The sequence below is a fragment of the Pongo abelii genome, chromosome 21 (genome assembly GCF_028885655.2).
Source record: "Pongo abelii isolate AG06213 chromosome 21, NHGRI_mPonAbe1-v2.0_pri, whole genome shotgun sequence".
In the NCBI taxonomy this organism is placed as follows: Eukaryota; Metazoa; Chordata; class Mammalia; order Primates; family Hominidae; genus Pongo; species Pongo abelii.
The window spans coordinates 7,855,224-7,881,446 of NC_072006.2; the positions used below are offsets into that span (position 1 = coordinate 7,855,224).

Sequence of the window (26,223 nt, forward strand, 5' to 3'; positions counted from 1 at the left end):
ACTCCCAGAAGTCAGGCAGCCTCGGTCCCAAGTGAATCAGACAATTCTATTTTAAGACTGGCTTCAAGCTGTGGAAGTGAGGAGGGGAAGAAAATAAGCAAAATAGAAAGAAATGGCCTCAGACTCCTAAACTGAGTCTCCATATGAAATTTAAAACAATATAAGAGGTTGGGTTTTATTGCAAACAAAAATTATTCAGGAAAGAAAGTAAATCCCCCAGAACAAGTTAGACTTTGGTATCCTTGGCTGGGTTTTCAGTCTGCAGCTATAGTCAGATATCAGAGACAAAAATCTCTGAAATAAATGCACTGTTAGGCTTACTACGTCGGTTCATTACTACACTAGCTATTCACAACCAAATATTCTCTTTTCTGGATCAAGTTGAGATTAGTATTCATTTCAACCTATATACTTATTTCTTTTCTCCCATTAAAAGGGACTTAAAAATAGTCATGTAAAGGCCTTTTTTTCCTTGCATAGACATATTAACATGGCCACAGGCCTCGAGTGCCGCAAGATACAATCAGATGAGTTGGCCGGGGTTACAGTTGTACGTGCTTCTACTTTTGATTTTGCCTCCTCCTTTTTCTCTAAAATACTTTTAGAGGAATGGCAGGCCTGGCTGGATAAGAATCAAGAAATTTCTCTGCCCAAGACATGGACCCATGCCCCTATAGAGACAAGCCTGTTCAGCTCAGATTCTCATGGGGTACTGCTGCCAATATATGGAGGCAGATTGACTTGTGTTTGGGATCAGGCAGCACCATTTAGTCAGCCAGACTTGGCCTCTGTAGCCCCATGTAGGTTACTGGACGTCTTTGTGCCTCAGTTTCCTTGTCTACAAAATTGGAATGACAATACTACCTATAGGTAGCTATGTAGTATAATACTATATATAAGTGTGATTATCTGTGAGGATTCAATGAGATCATCCATATGAAGTGCTTAGCACAGGGCCCAATATAGGATAAGCTTCCCAGAACTGATAGATGCTGGCTGGTGATGATATTGGAGATGAAGATGACAAAGAAAATGTACAAAAAAATAATTGGGAATCAGAAGAACTGGTTCAGAGACCAACACTATGCCTTCCTTGCTGTTTACCTCGGGACCTTGAATTCTCCAAGCCAGTTTCTGTGCCTGAAAATTGGGTCTAAGTTGTGTAGAAGGGACAGTAATGCCTGGATTGGCATGCCGCAAGTCTCAAACCAGTAACTACAGTTAGCTGGGGTTGCCACCCTTGTTCTTAGAGCATCAGCAGGTCTGCGAAGAGGGAATTAGATATCTTCCTAGTCCACTTTGTGTTCTTTCCATGGCAGCTGTGGAGGAAGAAGGGGTAGAATGATCTGGATTTAAAACCCCTGTTGGAGACATGTCCTTCGATGCTCTGTGCTCCTGAGGAAATCCTTTTCCTCTCTGGAAAATACCTGCCCACTCCCACCAGTTTCCACAGCTCACAAGGCTTAGAGGACCAACAAGCAAGAAGGCTTTCCTGAGTTTGAAGAGCATGGCCTCTGTATTCTCAGTGGCATTGGTTTATTATCAGCTAGACTGAGAATGGTGTGGGTTTCCCTATGGGAAGTGCACTTCCGAGCAAGAGTCAAGCGTTTGCTTCTAGTCAATGTATTAATTTTCAGGAGAAGGAAAGCTGATCGAGGTGCATTGGAACTTTTCCTCGTTTCCTAAGACAGAATTACCGAAATGGGCACTTCTTTTGGACTCTCTTTCTTGGAGCTGGGGAGATTGTGCCAGAAATTGAACTTGAGGCTTTTGAAAGAGTTCCCTTTCTTTTATCATCATGACTTGAGTGTGGAAAAGTCCAGAAGAAAAAAATATACTAAGACACTTCAATTATGTGTGTTAAGGATGAGAAAGGATGGTAAGATCTAGAGACTTTGTCAGTTTGGAAATCTGTGCTCACTCCACACCTACAGTTCATCACATTGATCATTGTTCAAGACACCTTTATCAACAGATTCTTTGATGCTAAAAAGCATGTAAATAGAATGAGAGCAATAGGAAACATAAAAGGAGCCCTCGCCATTGGAGAAGTCATTGATCACACTCATTAAGTCTTTTTAATTGGATGCCTATGAAACCTCAGGCTCAAGATTAGATTTCTTCTTTTGATATCAGCATGAGGTTTTCATTTTGTTAACTGTAAGGAAGGGTGCGGTGGATCCTAAGATTTGTTTGTTTTGTGTTTTGTTTTTGTTTTAATTCAGTTGAGGCAGTGGCTAGCAATTAAGGGGAAAAATAAACCTCTAAGTGTTGAGATTTAGTCATCAATATAGCTTTTGGAGTAAATTTGTATTTTGCTACTCATTGCCTGGCCAGGCAACAAATCTATTTTGTTTGGATCTGAGCAGCAGTTTGGAGAAAAAAAAAAATCATATTGACGGTAATAGCTTGAAACATGAAATTGTTTTTATTCCCAGCTTGGAAAAATTGCAGGGCACATTTTGTTTAAGCAATCCCTTTGACTCCAGTCTGAATACAAATGGAATACCAAAAGTGTTGGGCACATTCCCTCTTATCTCCTACCCAGAGACTGATTTCATTACCATAATTGCAGGCTTGCCTGGCTCTTGGCAGCCTCTCCCCTCCAAGACCCTTAATAGCCTTGCAGACGATTGTTGCAGCTCAGTTCCATCTGCAGGCAGAGGGAGATGGGGCTGCAGAGAAGAAACGTTATGTCTCCAAAGGCTCAGCATTGCCCTGTCACTGCCCAGCTTGGCTCGGCTCTACCCAGCTGTGTGCTCCTTCTCCACTTGTTTTTCTGAGCTTCTGTGTGGGTCCCTGTTACCATTACTTTCCCACGACCATTCATTCCAGCAAATAGCAATGATACAAGATGTATGATGTATTCCTTTCCTTTTATTTCCCCCCACGCTTTTTTTTTTTTTTTTTTTTTTTTTTTACTTTTGGGATTACTGAAAAGCTCCGCAATTATTTACAAATATGCAAAGGGTGCCTACAAGACTGGAGTAAGGGTTGTGGCATGGGGTAAAGCTAGTAGTGCCCTTCTAGGTGTCCCGTGACAGACGAGAAAGGTGCACTTGGCCTGCTGCAGCCTGAGTAGACTCTGGGGTTGAAAGTCACCCTCTTGACCATGTGTCCAGACTCCACAAAACCACAGCCCGGGCCCATTGGCTGGGCAACATCCTTTGAAGTGAGCAGAATTCAAACCTCCCCATTCCTAACACAAAAGGAAGGGGCTATTTGTCTCAGGGATGGGCACGCCCTGGTGCAATTTGGCAGAGCATCTCAGCAACTCTATCAGATATCAGGTTAGGGCAAAACTGGAAATGCGTCTGCCCAGTACATCTTGGGTTGATTACTTGGAGCGCATGTTTCTGATTCATTTGCACATAACTCACCGAGGGGGTGTTGCAAGAGCTATGTGATGGCCAAAGGAACCCAATGCATCTTTTATCATGTTTTTTAAACAAGTCTCTCTATGTTGATTGTCTCTTGGAACCAAGAAGCTTCATTCTTCCAGCCCCATGACAGACTTCAAAATGAGACTTTCATAAATCTGAGAACAAGTTCTAGCTTTGGCTCCAGGACTATCTGCTCTGACCCTACGGGTTGGTTGAGGAGTGTGAAGGCTAGGATGAACCATGGGGTGAGTCAAAATTGTAGCTGGGAAAGCCTGGTCTTGAGGAGCTTGTACTTACGTCTCTGTACACCCTGAAGCAACCAGCCCCCACCTGCACCTGTGGTCTTGTTTCTTTGGTCTCATGAGGAGACAGTAGCTCTGTCACTTACTTTTTGAGAGACAGTGTGGCAAAGTTAGGGAGAGCATGGGCTCTAGAACCAGACTCCCCATGTCCGCCACTTACTAGCCCTGTGACCTTAGGCAAGTTGTTGATGTCTCTGTGCACCAGTTTTCCCTGGTGGTAAAAGTTATCTGGCAATCATCTCAAAACTTAATAGTTTGAGACAATGACCACGGGATTGCTGTGGGTCAGGAATTTGACTGGGACTCAGCTGGGAAAGCTTGTCTCTGCTCCATGTGGTGTTGGCTAGAGTGACCCAATTGAGGCTGGAAGATCCATGATGGCCCTACTCACATGACTGAGTAGACGTGGGCTGAGGGACCCACGTTCTCCTCCATGCAGCCTCTCTCTTTACATGGTATCTACACATGTAGTGGTCTAAGCTAAGCTTCCTTACATAGTGGTTAGAACATTCCAAGAGAATTCCAAGAGAATTCCAAGAGAATGAAAATGAAAGCTGTAAGGCCTCTGTTAATACCTGTCACCATTCCACTCCTACCCATTCTGCTGGACAGAGTAAATCACATGGCTAATGCAGATCTCCAGGGAGGAGAAATGGGCTCCACCTCTCTCAATGGGAGATGTGGCACACAAAAACATGGATGGGAGGTCTTTACAAGAGTTAAATAATACAGGTGGAACATTTAGGATAGTGCCTGGTACAGAGTTTGTGTTCATAAATGTTATGTTTTATTATAATATGATTATTCTGGTATCACTTCAGGAACAAATATAGTACATGTTTACTTCCTGAGTAAAAGGCTTCTCAATACCACATGGAGGAGAGACAAACTCTCCAGGCTCAGCTCTACTCAAATTCCTAACCCACAGCAATTCAACAGTCATTGTTTCCAGCTATTAAGTTTTTAGTCATCAGTAAATCAGGGACTCTAGTGATGAATTTTCCCCTCCCAACCCGAGGCCATGTTCCATCTAGTCATGGAATTCCTGTGGACCATCCCTGGAGGTTTTCCATTGTGTATCGCCATGCAATCTCAGCTTTCCTTCACAAGGGATGCATCCATCATTTCCCTCTGCCCTCTCAGACTTTCTTCCAAGGGTCACGTAGCTTGGAGGCTGTTGACTCCACATTGACCCCGGCCTGTTCTGAATTCTTCAGGTCACCATAGAGGTGGTCGACGGTCCTGACTCTGAAGCAGATAAAGATCAGCATCCGGAGAATAAGCCCAGCTGGTCAGTCCCATCCCCCGACTGGCGGGCCTGGTGGCAGAGGTCCCTGTCCTTGGCCAGGGCAAACAGCGGGGACCAGGACTACAAGTACGACAGTACCTCAGACGACAGCAACTTCCTCAACCCCCCAAGGGGGTGGGACCGTACAGCCCCAGGCCACCGGACTTTTGAAACCAAAGATCAGCCAGAATATGGTGAGTTTACCACCTAGTAATATAAAATCAGTGGGAAGAATAAATGAGGATGATGCCTTGGACATGGAGCCAAGCAAAACCCTGCTTAGAGCATGTGGCTTTTGGTCTTCTGTGAGGCAAACCTCACAAAGGCTGTGTTCCGCAGAAGCCCAAAGGAGGCACCAGCAGCCACATTTTTCTGGAAAGACTATAATTTTAAATCAAATCATAATCACTATACCAATTATCCTAAGAGATAATTTTTTTGGATCTTTGGGGTTCTTTCTGCCTCCCCCGCCCCTCAAATTTCAGTTTTATTTCTAAAAATGAAGAAATTCTCCAATTAACTTCCTTGTATTTTTTACTGTAAAAATTCATCCTGAAAATCAATGTAGTAAAAGAGATATTTACGGCTGCTTCCTTTGACCAGGCAACTGTGTTATGTTTGATATTGACAGTGGAGTGGTCCTTGGGAATCCACATGAACATGTGTGTCTCAGGTCTTCAAAGTAACCCCTCCCCCAATACATTTCAAAACTCCAAGTTGGGACTTCTGGTTTCCTGTGTTTTGGGAGTAGGATAAGTGAGGTAACACCTTCCAAATTCAGTGAGTTAAAATAATAAAAGTTCAAAAAAAAATAAAATAATAATAATAATAAAAGTTCATTTCTCACTTGAGTTGGGTAGGAGAACTCAGCTCCACTCAGTCATTCAGGGATCCAGCCTCCTCCCATTTTGGAGTTCCACCAACTGTTAGGGCCTGAGAGTTATCCCCTGGATGTTCTGTGTCCAGCTGGTGTCCAGGGAAAGAAAGGGAGCCTGGAGAAGGAACACACACTCATAAGGCCCTCGGCCTGGGGGTAACACACATCAGATCTACTGAAATTCTGTTGGGAAGACCTGGTCACATGGCCCCATCTTGGTGCAAGGGAGGCTGGGAAATGTATTCTATATGTGTCCAAGAAAAAGAGGAACCCAATTTAGCAAGCATCTGGCCTGATTTTGTGGGGAATCAGGCAGTTTGTTATAAGAATATTTAATGTCTTACAAATGCACCCATCATCATGATTTTCTTGTGGCTTCACCATCAGTGGACTTTGGAGTGAGCAGTATATGAAGAGGATGACTTGTCTTGTACCATTTGCATGCTAACCTTTATCCCCATGTTTCAACAGATAGACCAATTGTATATTAGAGAGTCATTTCTTCTCATTAATAGAGAATTCTAAGCAACTTGCAAAAGAGCAAGACAAAAATATTTTTTTGCCACATCATCAGTTGTTCAACCAACATTTATTAAGAGCAAATGTTGTGTCCAGCACTATGCTGGGTACAAAAATGAGCAAGGCATAGTTTGTCCCCAGAACAGATCTCACCAATCTGTGGACCAAGGGAGAAAATTAACCAACAGAGCAAAATAGTGCCATGGTAGAGATGTACATCAAATGCCAGGGGAACTAAAAGAGAACTCTACATCCCTTCCAGCCAGCGGGCTCATGAAACCTTCACCTTTCCCAAAGGAAGTCAAGTTATCTGCTTTCCAAGAGGAAGGACTTGGGATAATAGCCAACATTTAAATAGTACTTACCATGCACTAGTCCCTGTTCACAGCGTTTCACATTATTATTTCATTAAATCAGCTCTCTGAAGCAGATACTGCACTTTACAGATGGGAAAACTAAAGCCTGGAAAACTTAAGCAATTTAACCTGGAGGGCTAAGACCTGAGATTCACCCCAGGCAGTCTGGGTCCAGAATCTGTCCTCTTGACCACTATACAATTCTGCCTTTCTGGGGAAAAAAGTAGCACACCACTTAGGACAGTAGAAGGATCTAGAAATGAATGCTTAGGTTGGAAGATAGGAATGGGAGGAAAAGATCAGTGCCACTGAAAGAGAGAAGCACAGGGGACCACTGGATGCCAGCCTGAGATTGCACAGCGTTTGTGGCTTCACCGGTTTGCCCAGCCCACAAAGAACATTGTTTCTAAGAGTAGAGCTCAGATACCTGGCATCAGAATCATTCAGTTGCATGTTTAAAAATGCCAATCCTGGGCTGCAACCCCTTCCCTATATACCAGTAGTCCTCAAAGTGTGGCCCCCAGAAACAGCACCACTAGCATCACGTGGAAATGCAAATGTTTCAAGCCTGACTCCAGACCTACTGAGTCAGATACTCTGGAGTAGGACCCAGAAATCCGTTTGAACAAGCCCTCCAGGCACTCTGCTGCATTGAGCACCTCTGTTTGAGATGAATGTTTCTCCACCTTGTTTGCTCATTATACTCACCTGGGGAATTTTTTTAAATCCCGATGCCTAGACTTCTCCCCAGACCAGTTGAATTGGGATCTCTGAGTATGGGTTCCAGGCATCGTTGTCTTTTAAAGCTCCAAGGATGACTTCATTGTTCAGCCCAGGTTGAAGGCCACTGCTCTCCATCTCCTGAATGAGAAGGTCTAGAAGTGAGACCTGGAGTCTGTTGTTTGCATCTTAGTTTCTTTCCTTTTTCAATCAAGGTCACCAGATGATTCTCTTGCACACTGAAGTTTGAAGACCACCACTATAAACAACTTTTTCATCTAAAGCCTTTACAGAGTACAGTCTGCTGAATTTATGAGCACTAAGAACACCCCCTCTATTTCCATCTTGAGGCTAGAATTTGCCCTAGGGCAGTTACTGTGGCTACCTCAGCCACCCTCACCCCCAGCCTCCTGGACCTAGAGTACCATTGAGCTCCTCACATCAGGAGCTCGTAGCATGCCTAGGCCATGGAGAAGCTCCATCTTGTATAACTTCATAGTACCTCCTAGTATCTTCCCCATCATTACACTGAACATCGGGATTGCTACCTTATAAATAAAGTCGTGTTCTGTACGGTACCTCTAAAGCAGTGCTTCTCAGACTTTCATGTGCACATGAATAGCCCTGGGGCTTGTTAAAATGCACCTTCGATGCAGGAGGTATAAGAAAAGGGCAGAAGCCTGGGTGAAGCTGAGACTGCTGGCCCTCCGACCACACTTTGAGTAGGCAAACTCTACGCGCATTGTAGGTGCTCAGTAGCATTTGGCAGAATGAATGAATGAGTGATCATTGCTTCCCAGGTTAGCCCACATTCTGGAATTCATCTTTTCCAGAATTCCAGACAGCATCAGATAAACTGAGAATTCCCCTTTTCTTTCTATTTATTTTTATTTATTTAATTTTTTTTTAAGACACGGGGTCTTGCCCTGTTTCCCAGGCTGGAGTGCAGTGGTGCGGTCATAGCTCACTGAAGCCTCCAACTCCTGGGCTCAAGCCTCCAAAAGTGCTGGGATTTTAATCCCACAGACCCACTTTTATTGCAGTCAGCAGGAAACTTCAAGCAATTGCTAAGTATTTATCCCTATATTGGGTGCTGTTGTGGAGGAAACAGAAAGAGAACATATCACCCAGGAAGGAGAGGTTCATGCAATAGCAAAGCAGTGCAAGTCACTGTATCTCAGGGCGTGCGGCCTCGTCTGAGACAGGCTAAAATTGCCACAGGAGCTGGCCTTTGTGGAGGAGGTAGATCTCAGAGTTTTGAAGGTAGAATTTTTAGTAAGAATTTATATATTTGTCCGCAAGGATTATTTCTAAAAATCCTAGGTGAAATACATGTAAGATATAATGGCATCTGTAGAATGAATTACAAAATACACAACAGAAGACAGACCTCACTTGTGATGATGAAAACACAGATGTGATGATGCTGTGAGTCAGCTCAGCTGTGGAAAGTATGTGTTTGAGATGCTGCATTTTAAATCCCTTCTGTGTAGATACTTGGGGTATCCAGGGCAAAGGGAGAGTTCCAAATAAATATTTTTTTGTCTAACAGTAGTATACCATTTCCAGAATTGTTTAGAATAGCCCACATAATGAAATTACGTAGGTACTGCTTATTGTTACTTGGGTTAGGACTCAGTTCTTTGAAATTCTCTAACTGGTCATAACCCTATTTTAATAGATTTCACAGTGATTTTTTTTCAGCGGTTTTTCTTTATAATGTTTAATTATGGCCACGTAAGAGGGTATCTTAAAGCCAGAGCAACTTGGGCCAGAATCAATACTGCTAGAATACCAAGCTATGGAACAGGATACGGTGGGAGCAGACAGATCTTAGATCTAATTCCAGCTCAGCCAAGTTTGAGCTGTGTGACCTTAGGCAAGTACCTTAACCTCTCTGAGCCTCAGTCTCTCTGTCCATAAAAAGAGGATGTTTCCACCTACCTCACAGGGTTATTGTAGGAGTTAAATCAGTAGATCGACAGGGCAGCTGGTTAAAGTAAGCCCTCAGTAATCAGTAGACACTGTCCTCTAGGATTAATGGTGCAGGTTTACTCGTGGCCAAGTCAAGACCCAAGTCACTTCAGTTGCCCCACCACTATGACTGGCCCACAGAACACTAGTGCCCTGAAACTAAGAAAGGACTACTTTAAAACTCCAGCGGCATCCTTGAAACCCAGCTCTCAGCCCACTGCACTCGGGATAGTTTTATTTCCTCCTTGAGTTATTTGATGTCACAGCCAGGGGCTGTCAAAGCACCATATAAATGCTCCCGGGAACTGTTTTTTCCTGCCGTTGTCATTATCTTTGTGATTATAGCTGCTCACATTCATTTTCTGCTCTGAGCAGTGGCCCCTGGTAGGCGGGCAACTGAGAACAGGCTCGTTTTATTATAGCAGAAAGGAGCACTGCCCTCAATGATTTGTCCCTGTCAGAAATTCCCTTTCTGTTCTTCGAAGACATTAAACAAATAGAAATCCCCAAGAGGAGGGTCTTTGCCGGGACAGTGATGTGGGCCCGTGTGCTGTGAAAGCTTCAGGGGAGTGAGCTCACATACATACTTCTTCCTAGGAGGCAGTTTCACTTCATTGCCAGCCTCAATAGAAATAATTAGCCACATGGCGAGTTCTATGCCTAACTTTGGGGGACCCATATGAAAAAAAATGTTTGGAAATAAAATGGCTTTGTGAGCATTTAAAATAAAGATGTGGAGAAAGCCACTTACTGCAATAATAAATCCTTGATGGCTTCAGAGTCTGGCAGCTGTCTAGAGAGCATATTTTAGGGAGGATTTTATGGGGTATTTGTAACAGTTAGCTTTTGCTGCTTAGAAAACCACCCCCAGGCCAGGCATGGTGACGCATGTCTGTAATCCCAGCACTTTGGGAGGCCAAGGCAGGAGGATTACCTGAGGCCAGGTTTTCAAGGCTAGCCTGGGCAACATAGTGAAACTTCATCTCTACAAAATTTTTTTGTAAACCTTGGCCAGGCATGTTAGCACATGCCTGTAGTCCCAGCTACTCAGGAGGCTGAAGCAAGAGGATTGCTTGAGCCCAGGAATTCGGGGCTGCAGTGAGCCATAATGGTGCCACTGCACTCCAGCCTAGGTGACAGAGTGAAACCTCAAAACAGCTATAAAAAAAAAGGAAAAAAAAAAAAGCCACCTGCAAAATTAAAGGAACAAAAGAGTTCTTTCCCTTACGAGTCCGTGGGTTGTCTGGACTCTTCCGGTCTGGTCTGGTCTGGTCTGGTCTGGCTTGGCTGGGGCTGGATGGTTTAGGCTGGCCTCACTCACAATGAGGGGTGCCCAGCTGTGTAGATGCTGTATTGAGATGACTGGGGCCTCTCCACTGGTCCCTCCCCCTCCAGGAGGCTAGCCTAGGCCCTTCATGCTTGGTGGAAGAGTTCCCTGCAGCAAGACAGAATGCATGGGCAATTTGTATACCTCAGCTGGCATCCTATTTGCTATTATCCCATTGGCCAAAGCAAGTCATGTGGCCCATCCTGGAATCAGCCCGAGAGGGGAGTAGCCAAGGGCGTGGATTTGGAAAGAGGAATTATGGGCGTGATTTTTCACATAATCTGACACAATATTAAAGTTTAGTAATTTAGGTCCAAGAAACTATAACAAGAAAGCACCTCATGCAGGGATTCCAACACCAGAGAGTTTAATGCTAAAATAGATAGTTTAATGCTAAAATCTCAAAGTTCATGGGTGATGTCTCTCCAAATTTGCTCTCTACATTGCAATAATGGAGAGGCCAGACTGCATGAGATTTCTGGATAGTGGAAGTCCCTTTGCTTTTGCAAAGCCAAGGACACCACTTGGCATCATTGGGTTATGTTTTATGCTGGTACCCACCCCACAGGTGATGCAAACTCTACCTAAGGGATTTAATAAGATTTCTTCTGACTTACTCATTCCCCCTTTTTATGAGTATAAAAACATTATAATCTTTACTTTTGACTTTTTTTTAGCTGTTATTCCCTTTAACAAAATCTGGCCTCAGTGGTGTGTGCAGGATGTGACTGGGTGAGTGCTCATGTGCGTATGACCCGCTGCACCTGGATGCTTCTCTGACAAGTGTGCAATTGTGTGCTTGTTCCAGGCACCTCTCTGGTGCTCTTGGGGAGGTGACTGAGAGACACCAGACTGCAAAGTTCTCGGTGGGAGCAGTGACTGCTCCTACCTGAGTGGTTTCTCCATCCAGAAGCAACTTGTCTCTCCAGTCCTAATGTGTGATGCCTAATAAGAGATGGTGGAGGTGAAAGAAGCTAATGCCAGGGAAGGCAGCCGACTTTCCTGACACAGAGCATTAGTTTCAAACATCTGCTTAGCTGAGTGGTTGGAAAACCATTTCTTAGGAGAAAAATCAAAGTTCAGAAAAATTCTTTTTTGGGGATCGGGAGGAAAATAGATGGGGCCCCGGGGGGCAGAAAAGATGGGAGCAAACTCTCCACTCAGAGTTAGGGAGGAGGACACAACCATGAAATCCACCCCCCACCACCCCGCTCCTCCAATTCCACTTAGTGGACTGAGGAGGCTCCACAGCCCTGTGTTTGCCTGAGGCACGTTCAGAGTGAATGCCACATAAACAACAGCCTGGAAGGCTGGCATGGGCCCACATTTCAGGTAGAAACATGTGTGGACTACATTCCTGCTGGGCCTATGTAATAACAATCGCCACAACCTGTTATGAACAGAGGGTACTCCCTCCCGGCAAGGGGCATGCCTTTAGCTCCACACTTGGCACCAGCAGAGGCCCCAAGGCCATAGGAAGATCTGGGTAAACCAGGAGAAACTGTCGCAGAGCAGAGGTACTGCGGAAAAAATCATGCTTTAGAGAACGGGCTTGGTGCTAGAGCCCTGCTTTCCTTTCTGTTAACCTAATGACCTTGAACCAGGCATCCTACCACTCCAGGACTTTACTTTTGGTGACAGGAACTCGGTTTGACAGGAGTATTAGTCTCTTCTCATGCTGCTCATAAAGACGTACCCAAGACTGGGTAATTTATAAAGAAAAGAGATTTAATGGACTCACAGTTCCACATGGCTGGGGAGGCCTCACAATCATGGTGGAAGGCAAAGGAAGAGCAAAGGGACATCTCACATGGTGGCAGGCAAGGGAGAGTTTGTGCAGGGGAACTCCCATTTATAAAACCATCAGATCTCATGAGACTTATTCACTGCCATGAAAACAGCATGGGGGAACTGCCCCCATGATTCAGTTATCTCCAGTTGGCTCCGCTCTTGACACATAGGAATTATTACAATTCAAGGTAAGATTAAGATGTGGCTGGGGAGACAGAGCCAAACCATATCAATAGGGTACCAACCTCTCCCACACCTCTCACCTCCAAGCCCCCCTATTTCCTGGTCTACTTTTCCTTTTTGCACACCACTCATCAATTTCTAACATGCCATCTAATTCACTTGTTTTTTGTGTTTATTGATGATTGTTTCTCTTTTCTCACTAAAATATTAGTTCCTCCAGGGCAAGGATCTTTGAAAGCTGTACTTAAGAGTGTATCTCATATACCTAGAATTGTGCCTGACATACAAAATGGGTTCAATAGGTATTCACTGGATGGATGTTGAGTAATGACCTTGAGGGATCATCTCTAGCTTCACCATTAATGTATCGGTAATCTATTGCTACACGTAACAAAGTATGCCAAAGTTGGTGGCTTAAAACAACAACCGTTCATTATTTCTCATGATCCTGTGGCTCAGGAGTTCAGGCAGGGCCACTGGGTAGGTACTCTGCTCCTGATGGCAACTGCTGCATTCAGCTGTCCACTGGGAATGGCTAGAAGCCTTGAGAAGGCTTTGCTCACATGTCTGGTGTCTGTAGTCCATGTGGCTCCTCTCTGTCCATGTGATGTCCCATAATTCACAGGTCTAGCATGAGCATCTTTCACAGTAACTGGATTCCCCAAAGCAAAAGTCAGAAGCTGCCAGGCCTTAAGGTCAAGGCCAGCCCAGATTCTAGAGAAAATAGGTTCTCCTCTCTCTCTCTTTCTCTCTGTATGTCAATGAGAGGCTATACGCACAGAGAGGGAAGGAACTGAGGGTGGTTACCTTTGGAAACTGCCTAGCATATTACCCCATGCTGTGCAAATGTATGCATTCTCAGTAAGCGTTTTCTGGTTACCTTCTAGGGATATACAGACCACCACAGTGCCCAAAACCTCCTTGCTGTCACAAAGCTGATCCCTAAATGAGCCCTGGAACTGTAAACCTTTTAGCTCCGGTTGAAAAGTCCTCTCCAACAATCCCCTCCCACAGCGAGAATGATAGAAGTCAATAATTGACAGGCTGCTTAATGGGGAGATTGGGAGACTCTTTGGCCAAAGTTGATGACCATCTCCCTGGCTGTCTTCCAGATTCCACAGATGGTGAGGGTGACTGGAGTCTCTGGTCTGTCTGCAGCGTCACCTGCGGGAACGGCAATCAGAAACGGACCCGGTCTTGTGGCTACGCGTGCACTGCAACAGAATCGAGGACCTGTGACCGTCCAAACTGCCCAGGTGCGTTTACCTGAGTGTGTAGCTCCAAGTTCAAGGGGAAAGCTTTTTAATTTATTATTAAAAACTTAGTGAAATTGTCTTTTTCAAAGATGCACTACTTTTCTTTTCTTTCTTTTTTTTTTTTTGAGACGGAGTCTCTCCCTGTCGCCCAGGCTGGAGTGCAGTGGCACAATCTCGGCTCACTGCAACCTCCACCTTCTGGGTTCAAGCAATTCTCCTGCCTCAGCCTCCTGAGTAGCTGGGATTACAGGCACACACCACCATGCCCGGCTAATTTTTGTAGTTTTTTAAGTAGAGAAGGGGTTTCACCATGTTGGCCACATTGGTCTCAAATTCCTGACCTTGTGATCCGCCCGCCTCAGCCTCCCAAAGTGCTGGGATTACAGACGTGAGACAAGATGTAACTACTTTTCTAATAAGACTTCTGACCAGAGTGAGTCAGGAGATAATTGATGAGCTGAATGGATTTTCTGAGTCTTATGCACAATTGCAGTGGCCGTGACCTAAAAGACAATGTCACATTGTACTTATTTAATTTAGAGGAGGGACTCTGGTTAGATTGGGTTTTTGATGTGGGATTTGTTGTGCCTTGAAGAGAAACAGAAGGCAGACACTCATGGTCTGATGAGGAAGCCAGGATGAGAGGCTTGACAACCATCTACAGGAAAGACAGCCCCACCAGTAATACCAGACAGTTGCCAAAGGCTCCCAGGAGCGCAACCTGGGGTGTCTTGGTAGTTAACTGTCACTTTATACTGCATTGTCAGTGCTTCAGAAACTAAACTAATTGCACACGTGGTGAGAGGTCATGTTGAGAGTCAACAATAATTGTGATTGACTATAGCAGTGGTTGTCAAACTGTGGCCAGGTCTGGCTCGAGACCTGTTTTTGTGTGTCCCATACATTTTTAAAGTGTTGTGTAGAGAAGAAGAAACAGAAGGAGGAAGAAGAAGAGAAGGAGAAGGGCATGGAGGAAGAGAAGGAGGAGGAGGAGAAAAAGGAGGAGGAGGAGGGGGAGGAGGAGGAAGAGGAGGAGGAAGCTGCAACCAAGACCATATGTGACCCACAAAACCTAAAATATTTACCCTCTGACCCTTTAAAAAAAGCTTAGTTACTCCTGGTGTATAGTCTTACTGTGTATTTCCCATTGCCAGGTAGAATACCAGCCTAAAATAATATCTTAGAGCCTTTCAAGAAACCACACATTCCAAATGGCTTTGGCTGAAAAAAATTTCAGAGACAGAAAATCTGATCCCCACACCCCAGACTTCCTTTTTCTACCTCTAGACACTCTGTTCTCCAACCAGAGACATTGGGAACAAAGGAGAAATGAAAGCACAAAGGCGTTTCTGAGGAGAGGGAGGAAGAATCAGATTGGAATGAATGTGTATGTTAGCAAAAGGGGACACGTAGAAAACGGGGCTGAAATACAAGAAGTGGCAGTTCTGGCTCCATGTCAGCCATGCAGATGGATTTCAAAACAGTGGAGCAACCATTACGGTGTTTTTCCTGACTTTCCCATGCTCATTAGGATGAGCTGAGTTGGAAGCCTGGTGGGTGGAATCTGGATGTGTAGAAATAAGCAATAAATAATAACAATATGAGGAGGAGGAAGAGGGAAACAGGAAGGAAATGAAAAAGAGAAGAAGAATATGAAGTAAAAGAAGATAATGATGAAGGTAAAAAGATGAGGCAAAAGAAAATGAAGATTGCCTGGTGCAGTGGCTGTAATCCCAGCACTTTGGGATTACGAGACGCGCAGATTACCAGGTCAGGAGATCGAGACCATCCTGGCTAACACAGTAAAACCCCGTCTCTACTAAAAATACAAAAAATTAGCCGGGCATGGTGGCGGGCGCCTGTAGTCCCAGCTACTCAGGAGGCTGAGGCAGGACAATGGTGTGAACCCGGGAGGCGGAGCTTGCAGTGGGCCAAGTGAGTCGAGATCGGGCCACTACACTCCAGCCTGGGTGACAGAGCAAGACTCCGTCTAAAAAAAAAAAAAAAAAGAAATAAAGAAAGAAAGTGAAGATAAAGGTGAAGAAGAAAAAATAAAATAGATGATGATGAAGAAGATTTTTTGAGTACTTAAGTATCAAGAAAATGGCTAAAGTTCTTATAGGTATTATTTTGTTTAATTTTCACAATAACTTTATGAAATAGGTATTTATGATTGTGCTCATTTGACAGCTGTAGTAACTGAGGCATAGAGGATTAACTTGCCTAGAGTCACACAGAAAGCAAGTGATCAACCTGGAATTTGAATCCGGACAGTCTGATTACAGAGTTCATGTTCTTAATCATTAAACTCTTTGGTCTTTACCAAGAGAAGGGTATTGGAATCAGCCACACAGGGACACAGATAGCATTTGAAGTCAAGGTTTGGGGGCTTGCCTGTTGTTTTCTCTTCCAGAGCTCATATCCAGACTCAAGGTGGGAGATTTAGGTGCCTTGTCAGGGGAAGGCTCCCCTCTGCCTCCATTTACAAATGTTTCCTTCTTGTTTTCTGTCACCGCGGAGAGCAGTGTGGCCAGGAGCCCTCTTCATACCTTTTCTTCTCGTGTGTCCTCACCCTCCTTGCATCCTTTCTGCCTCTCAGTTCCTGGCTATTGCAGGTTTTCTGGGCTCCCTTGGAACATGAAGGATTTCGTTTTTCAGGATCTCTTTCCTTGTTTGATTCGTTGATTCCCAGCTTTCCTGGAAAGACTCATGGGGCAAAGTCTCCCTGGCCTGGCAGTTATTACACTGTAAAAGATTGTCCTGCAAATAAGTTTGAGGTGCCTCACATAAAATCAGAGAGATCCCCTTAAAGGAAATCAAATCAGGGAAACCAGCAGGGAAGACCAAGGCTCACCAGCAAATGTTACCGCAGTGTCTCACTCCCTCCTCTTCTTATTGCTTTAGCTTGCACCAGATTCCTGATTGTAAAGGAAGCTTGGTTAGGGGTGGTAGTTTGGGTGAGCCAGTAAGTTTGAGCAGAGCTGGGTTCAGTTCCTCAGAGCAAATTATGAGGAGTCCAGCTTTTTCTTTCTCAAGCATCACCAACAATGCTAAGTGTCCTAGAATATGAGATAACTCTTCTTGGCTATGCATTGTAGCATCCTCAGTGAGCTAGACAAAGAATGAGCTAGACAAATATTCAAGGGAAAACTATCACCTAACACTTCCCACTTACTGCTCTAAGTACTTTCTTTACACCAACTCATTTCATTATTTCAACTCTAGGAGGTAGGGCAATTTGTTCTTCCCATTTACAGATGTGAAAACTGAGGCACACAAAAGTTCACTGGCTACCCCAAGGTCACGTGGCTAGTAATGATTTCAACGCACACAGTCAGTCATTAAGAACAAGATATTAACCACTACGTTCTACTGCCTCTGGTTTAGTTTGTCACCCTGATACCACCCTGACATGTGTCCCCCACTGCCCAAAACCCCATCCCTGGGCTCAGTGAGTGAGTTCCTAAGGACTCATTCAGGCACATTTGGATCTGATTTCATGCTGCCAATGTATCTGGGGTTTTAATATAGTTTCTGCACTACGACCTGCTTTTTACTGTTTCCTCTGTTGGCAAGTTTCTGCCCGTGAGTAGTAATGAATACAAAAAAGGCTTTGTTCAGGTGTATTTATTTTTTTATTGTTGGGGGGGAGATAACTTTTTCCATATAATGATGGAAAAATGAGCTTTTGTCTGTGTTTAGGAATTGAAGACACTTTTAGGACAGCTGCCACCGAAGTGAGTCTGCTTGCGGGAAGCGAGGAGTTTAATGCCACCAAACTGTTTGAAGTTGGTAAGGTTTTTTTCTTTTTTAATCCAAATATTGACTTAGTGCCTCGGAGATTCCTTTTGCTTTTGCAATGCCATCGTTGGATCCACGTAAATGTTTCATTTTCCTTTTCTGGGGTCCAGTGCTCCCAGCATGTGTCTTGCTTGCTGAATATACTTCAAGCAAGAGAAAACAGTCCTGAGCCTCCTCCACCGGACCGAGCGCTTCTGTGTTCACTCTGCTCTCTATGCAGCCTTCACAGCCAGAGGCAGATGGGGACCTGCCTCTCCTCTTAGCACAGAATAAGCCCATAGCAGGGGCTCGAGTCACATGGAATCTGTTCTTACTCAGCCTTCGTTGAGCGTCCTCAAGAAAATCAAGAAATGGTGCCCTCAGTTCTCCAGCAGAGGGAGAGAGGGAAAGAGAGAATTTTCTCAAAATATTGCACCTCCATCCCCTGCAAGAATTTTTTATAAACCGGGCCAGGCGCAGTGGCTCATGCCTGTAATCCCAGCACTTTGGGAGGCTGAGGTGGGCAGATCACGAGTTCAGGAGATCAAGACCATCCTGGCTAACACGGTGAAACCCCGTCTCTACTAAAAATACAAAAAAATTAGCTGGGCGTGGTGGCGGGTGCCTGTAGTCCCAGCTACTCGGGAGGCTGAGGCAGGAGAATGGCATGAACCCAGGAGGCGGAGCTTGCAGTGAGCTGAGATCGCACCACTGCACTCGAGCCTGGGCAACAGAGCGAGACTCCGTCTCAAAAAAAAAAAAAAAAAAAGATTTTTCATAAACCTTTGGTACAGTTTGCTACTTGTCCACTAGAAAATGGTAGAGCAAATGCAATAAATGTGAACCAAACAAAATGGAAAGTGAATCTTCAGGTGCAAGATGCAAGCTTACTTTTTAAAAATAGCTTTATGTGCTTCTCTATATACTTAAGGATTGTAGAAGGGTAAAATTCCTTCTGTCCCATATCTTTTAGCCACCCAAAAGTTCTTAATTAGCCTCTTCACATCTGCCCTGCCTCCTCAGCCAAAATTTAGCAGTCCTGAGTCCTTTTTTTTCATAGCCCTGCAATTTGGGAGCTAATTTGGTGAACAAAAATGTTCCTCAAATGCCTATTGGGGTCAGGTAATGGGGTCAGGTAAGCATCTAAGTAGAACAAGTCTAGAATAAAAGGAAAGACAAATAAGAAAGTCTGGAGGAAAATAATGGTTCCAGCACTATGACGAAAAGAAAATGGTCTGGGCACAGTGACTCACACCTGTAATCTCAGCACTTTGGGAGGCCGAGGTGGGTGGATCACCTGAGGCCAGGAGTTCAAGACCAGCCTGGCCAACACGGGGAAACCCCATCTCTACTGGAAATACAAAAATTAGCTGGGCTTGGTGGCAGGCGCCTGTAATCCCAGCTACTCTGGAGGCTGAGGCAGGAGAATCACTTGAACCCAGGAGGCGGAGGTTGCAGTGAGCCAAGATCACGCCATTGCACTCCAGCTTGGGCAACAAGAGCGAAACTCCATCTCAAAAAAAAAAGAAAGAAAAAGAAAAAAAAAGAAAAGAAAATGAAACAGCTACAGTGTCGGGGGCAGTAGAGAATGGTAGGGTCTGCGACAAAATGAAAAGCTTTATCCAAAGGGTCGGCCATGATGTGGTGGCCATGGAACGAATACCCACCCAGCATTGCCAGATGTTCTGGGTTTCTAAGAGAGGCCTGAAATCTTGATTTTGCCAGATTATATCTTAATTTTTTAAATGCTTGATAGGAATTTATTTTAAAAACAAATCCAATCAGAAATGTCCATGAGCCAAATTGGATGCAGTTTGGAAATTCAGTGTCACTAGGGCCTCCACCTCATCCCTCCAATCCCTTCACATACATATGATCAAATTGCATTTAACAGGAACCGTCTGCAAATACAATGCATTTGACTGAAAAATAGAAATGACTTTAAAGGCAAGACTTTGACATAAAGTGATAGAACCTTAAAGGCATTCTTCTGAGACAGAAAGTTTCTCAGGACTCTTCATATCACACCCCACAGGCAGGCAGCATCTAGCTGTTTTGCAGAACACAGCCCAGATGCACAAAGCTACATTGGCATGTGGCTAAGAACAGCAGAGCTGAGTAGACATGGTGTCTCAGTCAGGATCCAGGCAGGAAAGAACATGGCACACTCATGTTAGGTAACTGAGGAGCCTTTGGTGAGGGACTGCTTGCAAAGGTACAAGCAGAGAGGAAGGATTGAACTCTAATTCTCTCAATGACTACTCAGGAGGCCACAGCCAAAGCCTAGCCCAGCTGGCAGCACCTCAACACTGTTGGGTGCACCCTCTAGGTTCCCTCCCACTTAATCCTCTTTGCAACTTTATGAGAGAAGTGCTATTTTTATGCCCAAATTACAGATGAGGAAACTGAAGCACAGCAAGGTAAAATACCTCACTCAAGTCACAGAGCTCCTGAAAGTTGCGTTGCAATTCAATCCCAGGCTGTTTAGCATGCGATCCCACACTTTGCCTTTCGCCAGGCCTTTCTGAATTCATAAGACATCCCAATTTTTCTCTTCCTCGTTCTATTGATAAGTGCCCAAAGCCCTCTTGCCAGCTGCCCCTCACCCTGACCGTGTGATTTCCACCCACAATACCACCAGCCTCCCAGGCTCCTGGGTCAGAGCTGGAGTCACTGCTGATGTCTTCCTCTCTTTACTCCAAAGTCCACCAGCCACCAAGGCCTGGTAGCTGTAACTCTCTGACCTCTTCTGATCCCACCTGCTGTTTCCTCCCAGAGTATCTCACCTGGACCCTCCCCATTATTATCGGCTCTGAATTCATTTTCTTACTACACAGCTCAGTTAATAGCTCACTATCACTCACAAACTTTCTGTGGCTCCCTAGTACCCGCTGAACCAGCCTAAACTGAACAAGACTGCCATGATCTGACACCAACAATCTTATATTCCTATACCTTCTGCTCCCATGAAACTGAACATGTCATGCCCCAGCCCTAGACATCCCCAGCAGATTTTTTCCTGCGTAACCTTAGTTTGCACAATGAATGCTTACCTGGAGAGCCTTCCCTTGTCCTTCCCCCATCAATGCTATTGCAGTCTGTGTCCATTAGACATCTCCGAGACCCAGACACCAAGATGGGATTAGGCATGCAAGAGATTTTTTGAGGAAACGCCCAGGAAAGATAAAAAGGAAGGCAGCACGACGAGGCAGGGAGAGCTTTCAGACCGAGGTGCAGGCCTGACTCCTACAAAAGAAGAAAGGAAGGCAGGCTCAGCCATGCTGACTGGGAATCCCAGCAAAAGTTGCCTGTTGGAGGAGTCCCTTGTCGGGCGGTTCCCCTACCATGCTCAGTCATTGGCCGAGAGCAGCCAGAGGGCGGATGTTAAAATCACAATAGATCCAAAGGTGCAACCTGGAGGCTGCTGGTCAGCAAAGCACCCACAGCGGGTTCCCTTGTAGGAGCTCTGAGCAGGACACTTGCGGCTGTCACATGGCCCTGACACGGCTCAGGAGCAACCTGGTGTCACATGCTCCTTGAAGCAACCCTGACTTCCCCTGCTAGAAATGACCTTGCATTTTTAGACACCCCTGGGGCTTTTTGCCTTTGCCTCCCTTAACTCACCCAACATTCCACCACAGTTGGCTTCCTTAGATATGCCTCATCTTACCCACTGCAGCTCACTGGGGCAGATGACCCACCCACTCACTGGGCTGTTGGTGACCAGCCCACATTCCCTCCACCCACAGCATGTCCCTGCACCTCCAACTGGCAACCCCTCTGTGCCTTTGCCTGAGGTCTTTCTCTGGACCCGAGCCCAGCTGCGCATGAATGCACAGGGCATTCCTAGCTGGAAATCCAGGACCAGTCCCCTGTCAGTGATGAATGGGAGCCAGTGGATAAAAACTCAGATCCCCATCAATAAAAACAAATCCAGACTCAGTAAGGAGAGGCTTTATTCAAAGGATTATTGCAGGGAGGCGGGGGATGTTATCTCCCTATTATTGCAATGGGGTGAACGCTGTGACTATAAGGTCTGCAAGCATCTCAAGGATAGGCAAGGAGGGTTTCCTTTTATAGAGAAGTAAATAAGGGAAAGTGAGATGAAAGGGTGGCATGATCAGACAGTAGACTGGAGAATGCTCTACCCTGAAGCCAGCCTCTTTCCGAAAGGGACCCTTAAGGAGAGGCTGTACTGGTTTAGGCTGAGGGTGGGCCAAAATCCAGGGACCTGGGTGAAGGAGAGAAGCTTAATCAAAGTTTGGTTAAGATGCATTTTGTCAGCCAGGCGCGGTGGCTCACGCCTGTAATCCCAGCACTTTGGGAGTCCAAGGTGGGTGGATCTTGAGGTCAGGAGTTCAAGACCAACCTGGCCAACGTGGTGAAACCCCATCTCTACTAAAAATACAAAAATTAGCCGGGCACGATGGCAGGTGCCAGTATTCCCAGCTACTCGGGAGACTGAGGCAGGAGAATTGCTTGATCCCGGGCAGCAGAGGTTGCAGCGAGCTGAGATCGTGCCACTGCACTCTAGCCTGGGTGACACAGTGAGACTCCATCCACTCATCCCCTCGTCCCCCGCCAAAAAAAAGATGCATTTTGTCCTGATCAATCAGTGAGGACAAGCAGTTTTTGAGGCAAAGAAAGGGAATTTGTGCTTCTGGCCTTGTTACAGGTGAACAAAGCAGACCTCTGTGAGTCTTTTCTAAGTCCTATGGGGAAAGGGGGTTCTTTGCAGTAAGCTGTTTTCCAGAATGCAGAAGGGCTGGGGGACTCCTAACCTTCACTGTTTTCCAGGATCACAGGGCTTGCGTAAAGTTTAACATTGTCTCAGATAGGAAAATGCTGAGGCATGTTCTCTATGCGGTTTCCCAGATCCCAGTGGGATCAACCAGTTCCTTACAGTGGTTACTTGTTAGCTCCACACCCTGTATTAGCTGCTCTCCCTTCTCTGTCTAATTCCCCTGCTCCCCTGCCTCTGTTTCCTGAAATCACTTCCCAAAAAATCATTTTCACTGGAATCTTTTTGTCTCAGGATCTGGGGTAACCCAAACTAAGACATTCACTAAACCTGAGACTCACTAAACCTGAGGTCCTGGACTCAGATGACTGAGGGACCAAGAGATCGCCCGTAAACGAAAGGATCAAGTAGGAGCTGTGCTAAGCTGGGGACCTTTGGCCCTGTCCATGGAGGGGTCACCATTCACCTGTTCACAGGATCAGTTGTTCCCATGGGAGAATGCAGGCCCAGCATAGTTCGATCTTTTGGTTTTTCAAATAAAGCCAGGAATCCACATTTATAATTGGAATAACCTAATTCTTAAATATCGGCAACTGATCAATTATTTTTAATACTGAAAGAACCAAACACAGCCCCTCTGGGGGTAGATTTTGACCCAGGCCTACAGGTCACTGGTCTGTGACCCAAATCTTAAGCTCCCTAAAAGTAAGTGCCCCGGGCTCCTTCCTCTTTGAGGCACCTTGTCATGTGAATTTGCAGACAGCGATAGTTACATGCCTAAGGTTAAGAGGTTGGGGGAACCAGTCTATGTGTGGCAAAATCAAAACCGAGTCCTACAAATCTTCCTTTGGGGCCTTTTCCATCACATCATCACTTATTTCTTTATATTTTTATTTTTTATTTTTATTATTTATTTATTTATTTATTTATTGAGACAGAGTCTTGCTCTGTTGCTCAGGCTGGAGTGCAGTGGTGCAATCTCGGCTCACTGCAACCACTGCCTCCCAGGTTCAAGCGATTCTCCTGCCTCAGCCTCTTGAGTAGCTAGGATTACAGGCACATGCCACAACGCCTGGCTAATATTTTGTAATTTTAGTAGAGACGGGGTTTCACCTTGTTGGCCAGGCTGGTCTTAAACTCCTGACCTCAGTGTTTTAAGATGATCCACCCACCTCAGCCTCCCAAAGTGCTGGGATTACAGGCATGTGCCACCACTCCACTCCTGGCCTCATCACTTATTTAGAGGGGAGATTCAAATAATTCTGAATTCTTAAGTTTGTTAGGAGTGATAATCGGGTCATGGTTATCTAGGAAAATATCCTCTATTTTTTAGATGCTTACTAAAATTTAGGGGTAACATTATATATTTCCACAAAATTTTTTAAAAGATAAAGCAAATATAATAATAGTTAAATCCAGGTGATGAAATATGGGTAGTCATTGTATAAGAATATTCTCTACTTTTCTGTGTGTCTGAAAATTTCATAATATAAAGTGGGGCATTTGGAGGAAGTCTTGTGAATAATGAAGTTCCCAAGTTCAAGGGAAGTGAGAACGGCCATCCACTTCTGATGGTTCCAGGGGGTTGCAGGGGTCTCTGGCTCTAGGAGAGGAGTTGTTGACTTTAGGGAGTTGTTGAGTTTAGTGTCCTCCTGCGGGCCCTCAGGAGCAGCCTGGTGTCACATGCTCCTTGAAGCACCTCCTGTGGGCTGGTTGTACATGCGGTGAGAGGGTTTCTCTTTGGCCTTTTCCAGACACAGACAGCTGTGAGCGCTGGATGAGCTGCAAAAGCGAGTTCTTAAAGAAGTACATGCACAAGGTGATGAATGACCTGCCCAGCTGCCCCTGCTCCTACCCCACTGAGGTGGCCTACAGCACGGCCGACATCTTCGACCGCATCAAGCGCAAGGACTTCCGCTGGAAGGACGCCAGCGGGCCCAAGGAGAAGCTGGAGATCTACAAGCCCACGGCCCGGTACTGCATTCGCTCCATGCTGTCCCTGGAGAGCACCACGCTGGCGGCGCAGCACTGCTGCTACGGCGACAACATGCAGCTCATCACCAGGGGCAAGGGGGCGGGCACGCCCAACCTCATCAGCACCGAGTTCTCCGCGGAGCTCCACTACAAGGTGGACGTCCTGCCCTGGATTATCTGCAAGGGTGACTGGAGCAGGTATAACGAGGCCCGGCCTCCCAACAACGGACAGAAGTGCACAGAGAGCCCCTCGGACGAGGACTACATCAAGCAGTTCCAAGAGGCCAGGGAGTATTAAAGAGACTGGGATGAGGTGGAGGACGCTGCCTCTGGTTCTGGAGCACACACGTGCTGCACTGACGTGCCGACTGGCGCCAAGACCTTCTTAGCCGCGGTCGTGTATATTTGTATATACCACTTGAGTATTTCTCATACATTACGCTAGGGGCGTGTGCCACGCCCAGGGGACTGCCTTGTGAAGCCGCCCTCGCCATCTGCAGAGCTCCTTGAAAGTGCCCCTGGGGAGCGATGTGGGCAGAAGGATGGGGACAACTTGGAAGCCAGAAGAAGAACCTGGAAGCCACAGTGGGTGCGACTCAATTCACACCCGGATCCAGAGCTTCAAAGAGAGGCAAAGGGGGAAAGAGACTGAGGTTGTAAACGTTATAAGCAGTTTTTATATATAACTTATTTAATACAAATGTGACTTAAGCGTAACCTTTTCTCTGGAGTTGTGGTGAAACTAATCACTTCTGTGAGAGATCAGAAAGAAACAGACTTAGGGAAGTGGAAGAGAAAGGGAATTTTGGAATTTATTTCTTTAAAAATAATGCAATGGAAATATATCAAAACATGTAAACGCCCACCTTAAACCAAATGTTATTTGGTCATGAGGCACCTTGCTGGAGTCTCAGATTCCAAAAGTCTCTTCTTCAGACTGGGTAGGGAATATGATATTTTAGGGACAAAGCTGAGGACTGGTTTTAAATAGGCTTTAAAATAAAAGATCAATATTATCATAATGCTATCATTCTGCTAAACGGCCCCAAAACAGTAGAATTTCTGCTCATGTCCTAGCAGGTTCAGAAGACTGCAGCCAAGTTCAGACGTAAAAACAAGAAGTAGCACTTTTCCAAAGGAAAACAACAAAACAAATGGGAAAAAGATAACGGACCTCATTTCACCTATTTTAATACTATTTTAACAATTTTTTCATCTACCAATATATCCCCAATAAATAAATATAAAAGGGGAGAGGGTCAATCTGGGGAATCTTAATTTTTTATGTTTTAAGAAAAGAAAAAAACTGCATTATTTTTGTAAAGTATTTATTGAGTCACGGATTATTGTGCGTCAAGCAATTGTTAATATGACCTGGTCCTATGGGGTAGAACTTAGGAAAAATAAAGTTGGTTCTTATTCAATATTTTACTTTGCAAAATTCTAGTAAAAGAGAGTATATAATAAAATCATAACAAAATGTGTTACCTGCATCTTCATTTATGATACAAATGCCATAAATAGCCCGTGTGAAGCAAGACTTCAAGGCAGGGGAAAGAAAATTTCAACCCAGGTGGGAATAAAAGGCTCATTCATTGATTGACATGATTGTGGGTGGTGTAAGTCATGGCATCCTTGGCACCAAGAATGTCTACCCAATCCCCAGGAGGCTGAGGCCCATCGACACATGCGTGACTTTTTGCCCACCCAGATCTAAGGAAGCCAAGCCAGAGCAAGGGTTTAAGACAGCCC

General features: G+C 45.2%; 1 protein-coding gene across 1 annotated transcript in view; it reads left to right on the plus strand.

Moving 5' to 3' along the window:
- ISM1 (isthmin 1) overlaps positions 1-25,951 on the plus strand; it is an 80,578-nt gene extending 54,627 nt beyond the window's left edge. The window contains exons 3-6 of the mRNA XM_024239197.3: positions 4,903-5,167; positions 13,833-13,976; positions 17,679-17,768; positions 24,252-25,951. Of these exons, the coding sequence (XP_024094965.1) occupies positions 4,903-5,167; positions 13,833-13,976; positions 17,679-17,768; positions 24,252-24,769 (1,017 nt within the window). The 3' untranslated portion in view covers positions 24,770-25,951. The remainder of the gene's footprint in view (positions 1-4,902; positions 5,168-13,832; positions 13,977-17,678; positions 17,769-24,251) is intronic.
- Positions 25,952-26,223: the final 272 nt, after the last annotated feature.